This window comes from Berghia stephanieae, chromosome 1 (genome assembly GCF_034508935.2).
Source record: "Berghia stephanieae isolate SIO BIC M18660-M18661 chromosome 1, UCSD_Bste_1.3, whole genome shotgun sequence".
Classification (NCBI taxonomy): domain Eukaryota; kingdom Metazoa; phylum Mollusca; class Gastropoda; order Nudibranchia; family Aeolidiidae; genus Berghia; species Berghia stephanieae.
In genome coordinates, this window is record NC_088360.1 from 45,902,073 (window position 1) to 45,914,532 (window position 12,460).

The 12,460-nt window shown below is 33.3% G+C and overlaps 1 protein-coding gene across 2 annotated transcripts in view; it reads right to left on the bottom strand.

The window, feature by feature from the left end:
* Positions 1–429: 429 nt before the first annotated feature.
* Positions 430–12,460, bottom strand: part of LOC144975866 (translation initiation factor eIF2B subunit gamma-like) — a 13,103-nt gene continuing 1,072 nt past the window's right edge. For both annotated transcript variants that reach the window (XM_078920053.1, XM_078920060.1), the window contains exons 2-13: positions 11,013–11,209; positions 10,050–10,210; positions 8,780–8,954; positions 7,714–7,828; positions 6,550–6,639; positions 5,584–5,720; positions 5,004–5,084; positions 4,061–4,176; positions 2,815–2,913; positions 1,846–1,994; positions 1,406–1,509; positions 430–721 (exon numbers count right to left, since the gene is read on the bottom strand). In XM_078920053.1, the coding sequence (XP_078776179.1) occupies positions 669–721; positions 1,406–1,509; positions 1,846–1,994; positions 2,815–2,913; positions 4,061–4,176; positions 5,004–5,084; positions 5,584–5,720; positions 6,550–6,639; positions 7,714–7,828; positions 8,780–8,954; positions 10,050–10,210; positions 11,013–11,172 (1,440 nt within the window). In that variant the 5' untranslated portion in view covers positions 11,173–11,209 and the 3' untranslated portion in view covers positions 430–668. The remainder of the gene's footprint in view (positions 722–1,405; positions 1,510–1,845; positions 1,995–2,814; positions 2,914–4,060; positions 4,177–5,003; positions 5,085–5,583; positions 5,721–6,549; positions 6,640–7,713; positions 7,829–8,779; positions 8,955–10,049; positions 10,211–11,012; positions 11,210–12,460) is intronic.

The window sequence follows — 12,460 nt, forward strand, 5'->3', positions numbered from 1 at the left end:
TGAACTATTAGCCTATCCAAAGAGTAACGAGTTGTTTTCTCCATTAAAAATCTACAGAAACTGGAATAAACCCCAGCTCCATGAGCCATATGGCTCTGAAGGATTATTCCATTGCAGAGCTATGCTGAATGTGGAAGGATGGAGCAGGACAGAAGCTTGTTTCGTTGGCAGTTGTGGAGGCCATGTCCAAAAGGGATAAGCCATGATGATTATGATGAGAGCTAGGCTGAGAATGAGATAACTGCTCAATGCAGCAATTATGTCAAACTAAGTACCTCCTAGGGTATGAAGTGAAGACCACTGTTTATATTCATATGCTCTTGACTATAGAATAATATATGTCAAGTTCCTTATTGTATGTTTTGCTGACTTTAAATTGACTAATTTATTCTACATTATTATGGATATTATGAAAACAAACCCATTTCGTTTTTATACAAGCATAAATTTATTCAATGCCATGACATTTATTTATCCTTTCTCTCTCTTTAATAATAATATTAATCACAATAAAAAGTCAGCTTCAAAGTTTGTCATCTGTCACCCATTCCAACATATTTTATCTCATTTCAAAGGCAACAAATTTAGAGAGAATTTACAACTGAACAAACAATGATAAAGGAATAGAAAACAGATAGACAAGCAGTTATAAAATATATCAGCAATTGTCATTCGAAATTCACTTCCATCAGTTGACAGAGCACCTCATTTGTATGTGAAGCTGTTGAAAAACAGAAAAAAGGATTTAATTAAAATGAAGTTTCACAACGCATAAAAATAGCCACATCAACATCATTTTTTAATTAAATGGGAGAAATCAGGGCAGTGCTTTCTTATGTCAGTGAGCAACTTTTATTGACAAAAGGACAGAAACACCTGAGACTCTTTATTGAAGTCCAGGACATTCATCCCCTGTTTGTTACTAGATTTTTTTTCGTGAAGAGCACCAAATATTGTAAAGTGAAGGGGGCAAATATTTTTCTACAGAGATATTTGTCACGTAGCTTAAGCAGGCACTGATGTAAACATTATTTTTATTTCATATTTCATTTACAATATTGCTTTATAAAATTTTGTAAATATATTTTATAATGCTCATTTATTCATTCCTGTAATTCGCATTAGTAAAATCAATTTCCTTATGGATTAATTATTTATTTCATTAATTTATTGACAGATTTAATGTTTTACAGATTAAACTTTGAAATCAGCATGTGTAATATGAAATAGTTTCAAATAATGCAATGATGATTGTTTCAAGTATATTGTTGCCTTCATATAAAGAAAATAAATTGTGATTTTCTTATGTCAACAAAACAAATATTTATTCTTGCGGATACCAGCTATATCTGCTTTTCCTAGTCTTCCCACTGTAATGATTTCATGAAAAGAATCAAATACTTACACATTGTAGAGACTGATTGATTCTGTGCCACAATACAATTGGACAGCTCACATTTGATACCGATGCTAACTGAGTTAGCAATGATGCAGTTGGTGATGTTGGAACTAGCAGAGAAAAAAAGTTTTTATTAAATTCTATTTGCGCCTAGAAAATGATTTTTTTAAAAATTATTTTAAAATGTCTTTTCCCATCAATTTCTTTTAATTAAAAAAAAGTATTATGTTAATCACCAACTTTTTCAAAATTAGAAAACAAAGGTATTTAACAGAGAACTTATTTAAAGCAGAAAGCTAACGTATCTAATATCTTTTTTTGGATTCAATACTTTTTTTCAAAATAGTTTAAATAAAGAAATTCTTATTCCAGCTTCTTCCCCTTCAAACATTAAAAAACTTCACAATTAAAGAGTTGGATGATATTTCAATCTGTATCACACTTACCTTTCTTGAATGTCAACGTGATCCATAATCACAGAGTTTGTGATTTTTACTTTGTCTCCAATCTTACAATTTGTACCAATTACAGACTTTTTGATGGACACTTTCTCCCCTATGGAAACGTTTTCTCCAAGCATGCAATCAGTTCCAACCTAATGAAATTCAATGTAAATTTATGATCACAATTTGTTTACAACTATCAATTTCCTCAGTCCAAATATAGAAAAAAAAATGTGATGAGCAACAATATGACTTGGGCTCATGCAAAATAAAATAATAAAAATATTTCACTCTATATCCATAATTTCGAATTCAATTGATGTAGGATTATAATCTTCAGGTCCTTTATCCTTTAACAACATTCTATTCTATCATTATTGATCTCGTTATAACTTAGTCCTTATAACTTCTATGGATAAAAACACACATGATATCAGGTTAAAAAGAAACTAAATACCATTTGAAAACAGTTGAAATTTTTAAAAATAAAACATTGATAAAAAAAAATCCTAGCATTTTCCAGAAAGATTAATGACGTGCATCTGCCAGATGTCATTGTTTTTCATAAAATTTGTAATTAAGGAACCAGAAAGATGTAAGGAGAATCAAGTTACATAATTCCATCACGACAGAGTATGTATTGATTTGACAAGCTATCAATAGAACAAAATATCTTGTGCCTCTTGTGCCTACTGTAGAGTTGTGTAGTACAGTGCAACCCGGATGCAAGGAACTCAAATCAAATGAAAACTGCAATTCAACAAAGACACTAAAATCCATTCTTTTTGCTTTTTAACAATAAAATTACTTATTCAAATAAAGGCTTTGATTAAGCAAAACTTGACTGTCAGTTGTGGTGGCTTTGGTTGCACTGTGAATATGGAAAAAGTCAGTAAACATGCTATTTCAATTTCCCTCAGGCTAAGAGTTTGAATGAGAGTGAAAAGAATCATCGAAATTTCATTTACCTACCTGTGACTTAGGTTTTATAGTCGTTGACTGGGGTACATTCTGGAACTGATCGTTTTTCTTTGGACTTGACATTAGGAATTTGGGCATCAAGCGAGGTATCTATAATTTTTTAAAATCAAATAAAAGCACATGGTGATGTCAGAAGACCGAGGGCAAATAGTGGGTGAGGGATAACGCAAGGGTAAAGAGGATCAGAATAAAAAAAAGAAAAAAAACAATACCAACAATGACAGGCTTTTTAAAAAAACATATATTTGTTTTGTTTTGTTTTTTAATTGTTAACGCACTGTTCAATATGCTATTTATGAGAAAATATTTAGTTTGTAAAGTTATTTCATTTGATCTGACATGGGAACAATATAAACACAAATAACAAATCACTTATGAAATCATATAAAGGTGACAAGCTGCTCATTACTGAAAAATGAATCATGCGGCTTTGTGGTCTGATGGTATGACAATTGTAGACCGGTAGGTCCCTGATTCACGCACCATTCTGGGCAAAGTAATGTTGAATCCTTTGAAAAAGCTCTTAACTCACAAACTCTCACAAACTCAGGTGTAAATAAGTACCTGGTTAAGAAAATCGTTGTCTCCATTTTAAAAAAATGTAATATCAACTCATAGGCATCATGACTAGTCTTCCATAATAAGTGTTGCTGTTGGTTGGGGACTCCTTGTAAAGTGATTTGAGTATATTTGGGGAATATTACATTATATCCAAATAAAATAAATAAATAAATAAAAAGATCAAAAGTAACCAAAACAATAAATGGAATCTACACGATGCAAATCTCATTTCAGTTGTTTTTGGTTATTTTACAAAAATATTAACTAAAGTAACTAAATTGGAACCCACAGGGCAAAGGAAAGGTTGAGAGACAAAGGGAGATATAAAGAAGATCTGTGGACAGAGTGGTGAGAGAGGCAGGATTGTCATGACCCCAACCGAAGAAGATGGCCCAGAATCGGGTACGCTGGAGGAGTATCATTCCAGTCCTATGCTCGAATAGGTACCAAGAGGAATAAAGAAAGAAGGAATGACTTACAATGACAAATTAATAGGTACAAATGTTAAAAATAAAAATAGCATTCCAAGCGTTCGTTAGACCTTAGATATTCTTTAGTCTCTCCGGTGCCCTATGCAGCTATGAAGGATCAAAGTCGTTTGTCACGTGCCTCTTCCCACGAAAGACCTCCTTTGTGAATACTCTAAATCTGAACTGACATATTTACTATTTATTACCTGTTTACAAGCTTCGAAATAAGCACTGATTGTATTGGCTCTCACACAGAAGCCTTCTGTCTGCCTATAGACATAGCAACCAATCAAGTTTTTCTGAGGGACATCATCACTCAAACCTTCAACAACAAAAATGGACAAAATAAGATATACAATAATCGGGTCTTTAAATGCTCTCATACAAGTGTTGTTACTTGAAGTTTTAAAAAGTGCTCGAAGCTCGAAAAGTAGATAATAATGATAAAATTGAATGGTAATAAAAATTTAAATAACACTGACATGATGACGTTTCAGGCTTTATCAAAAGTAAGAATGAATAACAAAAGAATGTTGGAATGTTTGGCAACACAAAAGCAAAGGTAATAATCAATAAACCCACAATAATGTTGGATAGTTAATGAGTAATTATATTAATATTATTTGTGCTTGATTTTGGTCTCTTTGTGGAATCCTGAATTGTATAATAAACAAAGTACTTTTAAAAAATCAATATATATTATATATATTATATAATTTAGATAATGTTTTGTGGAGTCCTGATAGTTCAGTTGGTAGAGCTTTCGCTTCAAATGCAAAGAGAAAGTGATTGAGACCGGGAGAAGTAAAGATTTTTTCTGACCCCCCTGTCCACCTAGCAGTCATTGGGCAGCTTGGTCCATTAGATCTGGCAGAAAGTATTTTGCAATAGACTACCATCCTAACTAAAAGGTGGCAAGAAATTGCTATGGTCCGTTTCATGCTATTGAAACCATAACAAACTCTGGCTCCATGGGTCTAGTGGTTCTGAAGGACTACGTTGTAAGATTGTGGCATGTATGTGTGTGTTTGCTTTGTTTTTTGCATATTGAAAAGGTAACAGTGAAAACCAATAATTTTTTTCAAACATAAAGCTTAACCAGGAAAGGTTTTGAAAAGAATTCTAAAAACCAAAAAAGAACATAATTACCAAAACTATCACTTGTTAATGACAAAAACTTGACACCACTCTTGAGATTCTCATTGTCCTCTGCAGCGAAATCCACCAAATCTGTTGACGACATAAAAATTTAAGAAAAACATTGGTAATCTTTAACTGGAGAAGCGTTTGTTATGAAGAAACAATTGTATGAAAGAATAATAATAACCTTTTGTTAAGACAAATTAAGGTCATATCAGCGCCAGTAAAAAAGAATAAAATGGGAAAGTAAAAAGTTCTAGAATTACAATTACTCAAATGTTTACAAATCATATACAATATGTATACAAAACATAATACGGTGCATAACAAAGGGGAAAAAATATCATCTCCCAAAACTAAATATACATTTGACTGTTTCCTTCTCAGCCAGAGTATCCGGTCATGGCCAGGACAAAACCAAGTAATCTCATTCCAAGACAAAGACAGAAAGCAAGTTGGAAAACATAAAGGGGGATAGAAGACAAAGTAAGCACCTCCCTTCCCACTATGGGAGGTCAGGAACCCCACCTAGAATAACCTTTTAAAAGTCTGTAAAAATCACACCCTTCAATTTGTAAGTCAGACATACCTTTTTTCTTATCATCCTTTAAGTCACCACCTGGACTGGATAATCCTGTATCCTCCTTGGGCCTGTCCTTAATATGAGCTGACATCTGCTTCTTGACCACAGTAGGTATCAGTTCCATGCTCAATGAACTTATGTTGCTGCAAGTACATATTAGAAACACTTTCATTATCAACTAGTATATGACCATTGTAAAGAGAAATTAGCCTGGTGAAACAGTTAAGTAGATACAAGATTGGACTTTTTTCATTTAATTGTATGTAAAATGAACACTTTGACACTATAAAAAATTTGTTGAACTTTGTTTTTAAGGTTTACAGCACTTATGTTACATTCAAAACAGGTAAAAGATGAAGATACTGAGATAACAACAAACAATATTTATCTGAAATGACAATCACCCAACAAAGTGCAAGACAAGAGCTACTAGTTCAAGCAGATGGCAGAAGCGGATGCCTAGAGAAATCTACTTATAGCTCCAGTTTAAGATCAAACGAAAGTCTAACCAAAAAAAATCAAAATCCATGCCATAGAGGATACACATTAAAGGTAGAAAAAAAACAACATATAAATAGCTTAAAAATAAAAAAAATAATTTAAATAGCGAAGGAAAAAATATTATCTAAAAGAAATAATAACAGAATATTGACACAAATAAAAGACAAATGATAGAGGGGGACCAGAAGAGTTAGCACAGATGGAAAGATATGGAACCCTTATCTTCAGAGAATCTCCACCGAACTTTAGAAAATTGAATATATCTTAACAATTACAAAGGATTATTATGATAAATAATGACCAAGAAGTAGTAAATTATTAAATTAAAACATATTGATTAAATTCATGAAAGTAAATAATATATGTAGGTTTAAATAAATAAAAACTTGTGTGAATTTTTTTTTCACAGTGTTTTCAGGGGTCAATAACTTTAAGTGTATATTTTTAAAAGGTACAAAATAATGGTCTTACTCTCTTTCCTGCAAATACTTGATGATAAATTTGTTGATGATGTAAACATGACAGTCAGTCCATGAACTCTGTATTCTTGTATTTGGAAAGCTGGGAAAGGCAAATAAAGTCAAATGAAAAATTCCCCTGTTTTGAAAAATACAGAACAAAACTTTTAACCATTATTTCATTTACTTTTAACTTTTAACTGCCCAGAGAGCTTTATTAGTATCAGTCCATCGCGAAACCATTTAAGAATAAATATTTAATACTTTATTCAAAATTTCAGCTAGAATATGATTGTATAAAATTTAGATCAGGCACATGTTTGGTAAAAAGCTGAAAAGTAGTATGCAACACTGTATTTGATAAAACAGAGAAATATACAATGTTGTAAAAAAAAATCTTTAAAAATACACATTTGCAAGACACATTTTTGTAATTTTGAAACCTGAATGCATATTGGATATAATATATGCCTAGATAAGGGAGAATAGTAAAACTTTATACATTCAGTTGACACATGGACCTTTGAATAATCTTTGGACGCAACATAAAAAAAAAGTTGAAAATTGCTTTCTCAAAAATGTTGGTATTTTGTGTCACTGTGCATCCATGAGAGTTCTGATCTGCAGCACTTTGACCTTTTTTACTTAACTCTGTATATTAAGATTGAATTTCTTTCAAATCATGAGACAAATCGCTTTTTATTTGTTAAATTTTAAAGTAAATAGTCCTTCAGAGCCAAGAGGCCATTGGAGTCTGAGTTCATCCCAGCTTCTATATCATGAAACAAACAATAGCAATTGCTTGCTACCCTTTGAATAGGACGCTAGTCAATAACAAAGTACTTTCCACACATCTAAAAGACTCGGCTACCCAATCACTGCTTGGTGGACATGGGGGCCTGGAAAAAAATCTTGACTTTTACCCGGGATCAGTCTCAGTCCCTTCCCGTGTGAAACTAATGCTTTACCAACTGAACTATCGGGACCCCTCTACTTACTGTATTTGGTAGCAAATCTGTCCCAAAAAAATTCTCAGTTTGGGGTTTGATCTGTTGTTGTTTTTGGAGGTATTTTTAATTTTTAGAGTACACTCTCATGATGGTTTTCATTTCATATTTTTCTTGTATTTCTAGTGTTCACTGAATTGATATCACAATAACAAATACCAAATACCAACCTTTCCAGGAATTTTCTAGTGAATGTAACATGCTCATCCTCTATCATATCGATCTGGGATTTCCAAAAAATGATACGGTCCATCTCACTTGAATCAAATCCAATAGAAATCTTCTCTGTAGTACAAGTTAAACAAACTTTATGTCATTTATTATGTATAATATGAGCTGTTTAAAAAAAAAACTGCCATACATCAGCACAATTGTCCAAGAAATACAATTACTTCTACTTCATCCTAATCTTTATGTTTAAAAAAAAAACAAAAAAAACAATTGTTTTCATATAGTGCAATAGCCACTAAACATGCTCAAAGTACTTTACAAAGTACCCCTGACCGACAGCAATATTACAATTTTTTCCGACAGAGACAACCCTGTTAACAGACAGGTACTCATTTTACACCTGAGTGCAGTGACAGGATGTGAGTAAAAAGCCTTTTAAGGACTCAACTATAAGCAGCTCAGAGCGGGGCTCAAACCCAGGACCTTGCGATCTGAAGGCAAGTGTCATATCACAAGACATCATAGCCGCACTACAAGGAATATTTCCACCATTTCTCAGCAAAACCAATTGGCTATGAGTTGTTGGTTTGGGACATCTTGTAAAATGCTTTGAGCTGTGGATATTGCTCAATATAAAAGTTAATGAGTTGTTTTTTTAAAAGAGAGTTATAGTGACGGTAATTTTTTTCTTTTAGCCATTGCAATTACAAATCTTGAAAAAGCTGATGAAATATCACCTGCATCTATATCAGAGAGCAGTTTCTAAGGTTTGAGTATCAGTTTTTCAAGGACAATTGTAGTGAGGTTGAGTCACTATACGTTTGTTTTTGTTTTGTTTTGTTGTTTTTTTTAAATAAAAAGAACCTTATTCATAACCTTGATTCCAACTCTTAATAAAGGCCCTCAAACTTGAAAGATTAAAGTAGAAGCATTTCATTTGATTTCAAAGTGTCTCTCTTGAAATATTACTCCAAGATTTTCAGATAGTGGGATTACAACAACAAAAAAATACAAATAGAAAAAAAGAATAAGGCTACTTCAAACTTTAAAATAACAAACATTTACCTGAGGTTTGCTTTTGCTTTGATTTTTGTCCTGGCACAGATGTTTCAGAAACAATTGCAGAAGGGAGTTGAGACAACATGATAGTCAGTGAGGAGTTGTGCTTGCGATGGACAGAAATCAACTCAGCAAAATCACAGTCAGAGATCAGGTCACAACTTACTACAACAGCTGTATTCTGTACAAAATATGTCAATAATTCTATTATTATGTTTTATATAAATTTATTTTCGTGTCAGCTCTTATTTCAATGTGAATCAAAGCCATTAAAGGAACTAGACTTTGCTACTTGATTTAGTAGAATTTATTTTTACTAATTTATTTTATGGAGTTTTCGGGGGGGGGGGGGGGTTTAAAGGTTAATGAAAGATTTCGATTACAATTCCCGATATCTTAGAGCCCTTTAAATATACAAATTTTCAATCAACATTATTCTATGTCCCTATGCAATAGCCTCTGCTTTAAGAGGTGTGTCAAATAATTCTAGAGGTTGCCTGGAAAACTGTTGTTTTTAATCCAAGAGTTAAAAATGGTTTGTTTGTTTTTTTTACAAAAACTAGATTAAACAAAGAGTGGCTTTTACTTGTAATAGGAAATTTGGTTCCATACACTTTGCTGGAGGAATGAATGAAGCATTGTGATGTGCATTGAGCAATATGACAATCTGAACATGGCTCATATTCACCTTTACTTCATCATATACCGATTTATCTGCACTACAAGCCCACAAGAAAAGAGATATAGAAACAACAAAAAAACGTGACCTTTTATATAGCGCTATATCCATTAAACATGCTCAAAGTGCTTTACAGGGGTTCCTTACCAACAGCAACATGTAACATGTAGAACGAGACATGACGCCTCTTAGGCAATATAACAATTTTTTTCCGACATAAACCACGCTGTTAACGACCAGGTACTCATTTTACACCTGAGTATGGTGAGAGAATGTGAGTAAAGAGCATTTTCCAAGGACTCAACTATGCGCTGAGCAAGGCTCAAACCCAGGACCATCCAATCCGAAAGCGAGCGTCATACCACAAATCATATGGCCGCATATAGGATCCTAAGATTTGATATTTAGTCTGAGTCCTCAAACAATCCAAACCAGTTGGGCAAAAGGTTGTGATTGTTGTAGAATGTCCAAATCTTTAAGCGGCCATGGCAGTAACAATGCAGTTAACAATATGAAGAGACTTGATGAAAAAAAAAAAAATAAAGATTCAGGACTGATATCTGACAGAACACTGGCAATCAGTTTGTCCAGAAATACCTTTATTTTGTCCGCAACAAGTCTGAGGGAATCTGCTGTTCCAAAATCTTCTTCATCTGACAATGTCACAATGTCCAATTTTGCCTGGATTTGAGGTGAGTTTTTGGTCAATGAATATTGGATTTGATCTTGCCAACTCTGTCTTGTGATTATTATAATATCTGGGTGAAAAATCAAAACACTGCATATATGAGCAAGTAAAAACACCTGTTGTCAAAATAAGTGACAGAGTGATAGAGATTACTGATGAATGACAGGAATATAAAATGCTTAAATCAATTGTAACTTTCATTATGGACAAATTATAGAAAATCAGATAGACGATTGATAAAGTCATGGGAGAAATCTCAAATTTGATATCTTCAAAAACAAACTTTAAGAATCATTAGGCATAAGGATATTTGTGCCAAATAAGACACAAACCAGGACCTCCTTATGTGGGCAGGAATGGAAGCTTATGGTTAAGAGAGGAATATTGACATTACTCATATATATGTGTGAAGAATGTACCCATGCAAACGTAGAAGGGTTGTAAGATCAAATAAAGAGGGAACAAATAAGCAAGTAGTCACATTATAGAGAGCTTAGGCATCCACAGGTGTCAGCCTTATGAGTTACTTTATATGAGAGAGGATAATCATTGTCTTTATATCGGCTACCACTACAAGTTTAATCTAAAACAAAGTATGAATTTTAAACAAAGAATCTGGCACTTTTTAACCTAGACTCATCAATTACAAAATGAAGGAAATGACTCTCTAACATCACAATGAAGCTTTTAATAACGAAAAAAAGAAATAAATCATGAAATGTCCTTTAGTTAGAATATCAAATATGAGCAACAGAAAGTTATCAATAAACCAATGTTCAAACAAGTTTCTGAGGCTCTTATAACAAAATTTTTACTGGCAAAAGCTCCCAGAAAATACAACAATCTAGTAGCAATGTGCATTGTAATCTTACCAGAGAACCCGGACTTTTCCAGCATTCTAATGGGATACCAAATCATGGGGTGTCGCCCAACTGGCAGCAACGCTTTAGGATACTGGTTGGTCAAGTCTGTCATTCTCGACCCTCCACCTGCAGCCATGATGACTGCTGTCCAGTCTCCAGGATTCAACATGATTGCTTTCAATTTCAATGAATGCACTTAGATAAATCTGAGAAATCACAATAAAAATTGATTTACATTTCAAAATTAATCATTTAATAATAGTAATCATAATAATAATGTTGATGAAGATTCAAATGATAAAGATATACGTATGTTTGTTTTGTTTTTTCTTTTGTTGTTGTTGTTGTTGGAAAAAGAGAGGAGAGATTGCAAGTTGCCAGCCGTCCGACACAAAAATTATTATTATTTTATTTGTTGTTTCAGTTTTCATTTTTTTTTTTCAATTTCTTATTTCGTTCTTCAATTTTCTCTTTGTTTAAGAAAAACCGCTTCGGTGGAGAGTTTTCCTTAACTGTTTCCTTTATTTTACATATCGTGAGCTAGAGGTCTAGACCTAGATTGAGAAATCCGTTCACGACAAAAGTAAAAGTGAGTGTAAGAGCTTAAACAAAGCATGGGCAATTTTGTATATTTTTTAACGCAGAGGCTATTTTTACAGTCCCGTAAAGATGGTTCTCGGGGCTATTTTTACAGTCCCGTAAAGATGGTTCTCGTGGCTATTTTTACGGCTTGCGGTAATAGATTTATAAATAGTAACAGATAGGCTGAGGAGACGCTAATTTAGCTCTAAAACTCTCTTACTTCGTTCAGGTGCGGTGAGTTAGCATTCTCTCTCTCTCTCTCTCTCTCTCACACACACTCTCTCTCTCACTCTCCCTCCCTCTTTCTTTTATTCTTTCTCTATGTCTTTCTTTCTTTCTCTTTCTCTCTCTTCTCTCTCTTTTTTTTTTTACATTCTCTTTTTTTTCTATCTCTATGTCTTTCTTTCTTTCTCTTTCTCTCTCTTCTCTCTTTAATTTTTTTTTACATTCTCTTTTTTTCTATCTCTATGTCTTTCTTTCTTTCTCTTTCTCTCTCTTCTCTCTTTTTTTTTTTACATTCTCTTTTTTTCTATCTCTGTCCCTCTTTCTTTCTTCCCCCCCCCCCCTTCTCTCTCTCTCTCACTCTTTCTTTCATTCTTTCTCTATCCCTTTCTTTATGTCTTTCTTTCTTTGTTTCTCTCTCTCTCTCTCTCTCTCTCTCTCTCTCTCTCTCTCTCTCTCTCTCACACTCTTTCTTTCATTCGTTCTCTATCCCTTTCTTTCTATATCTCTCTTTTTCTCTCTCCTTCTCTCTTTCTTTCATTCCTTCCCAATCCCTTTCTCTCTCTCTCTCTCTCTCTCTCTCTCTCTCTCTCTCTCTCTCTCTCTCTCTCTCTCTCTCTCTCTCTCTCTCTCTTCTCTCTTTTTCCTTTCTC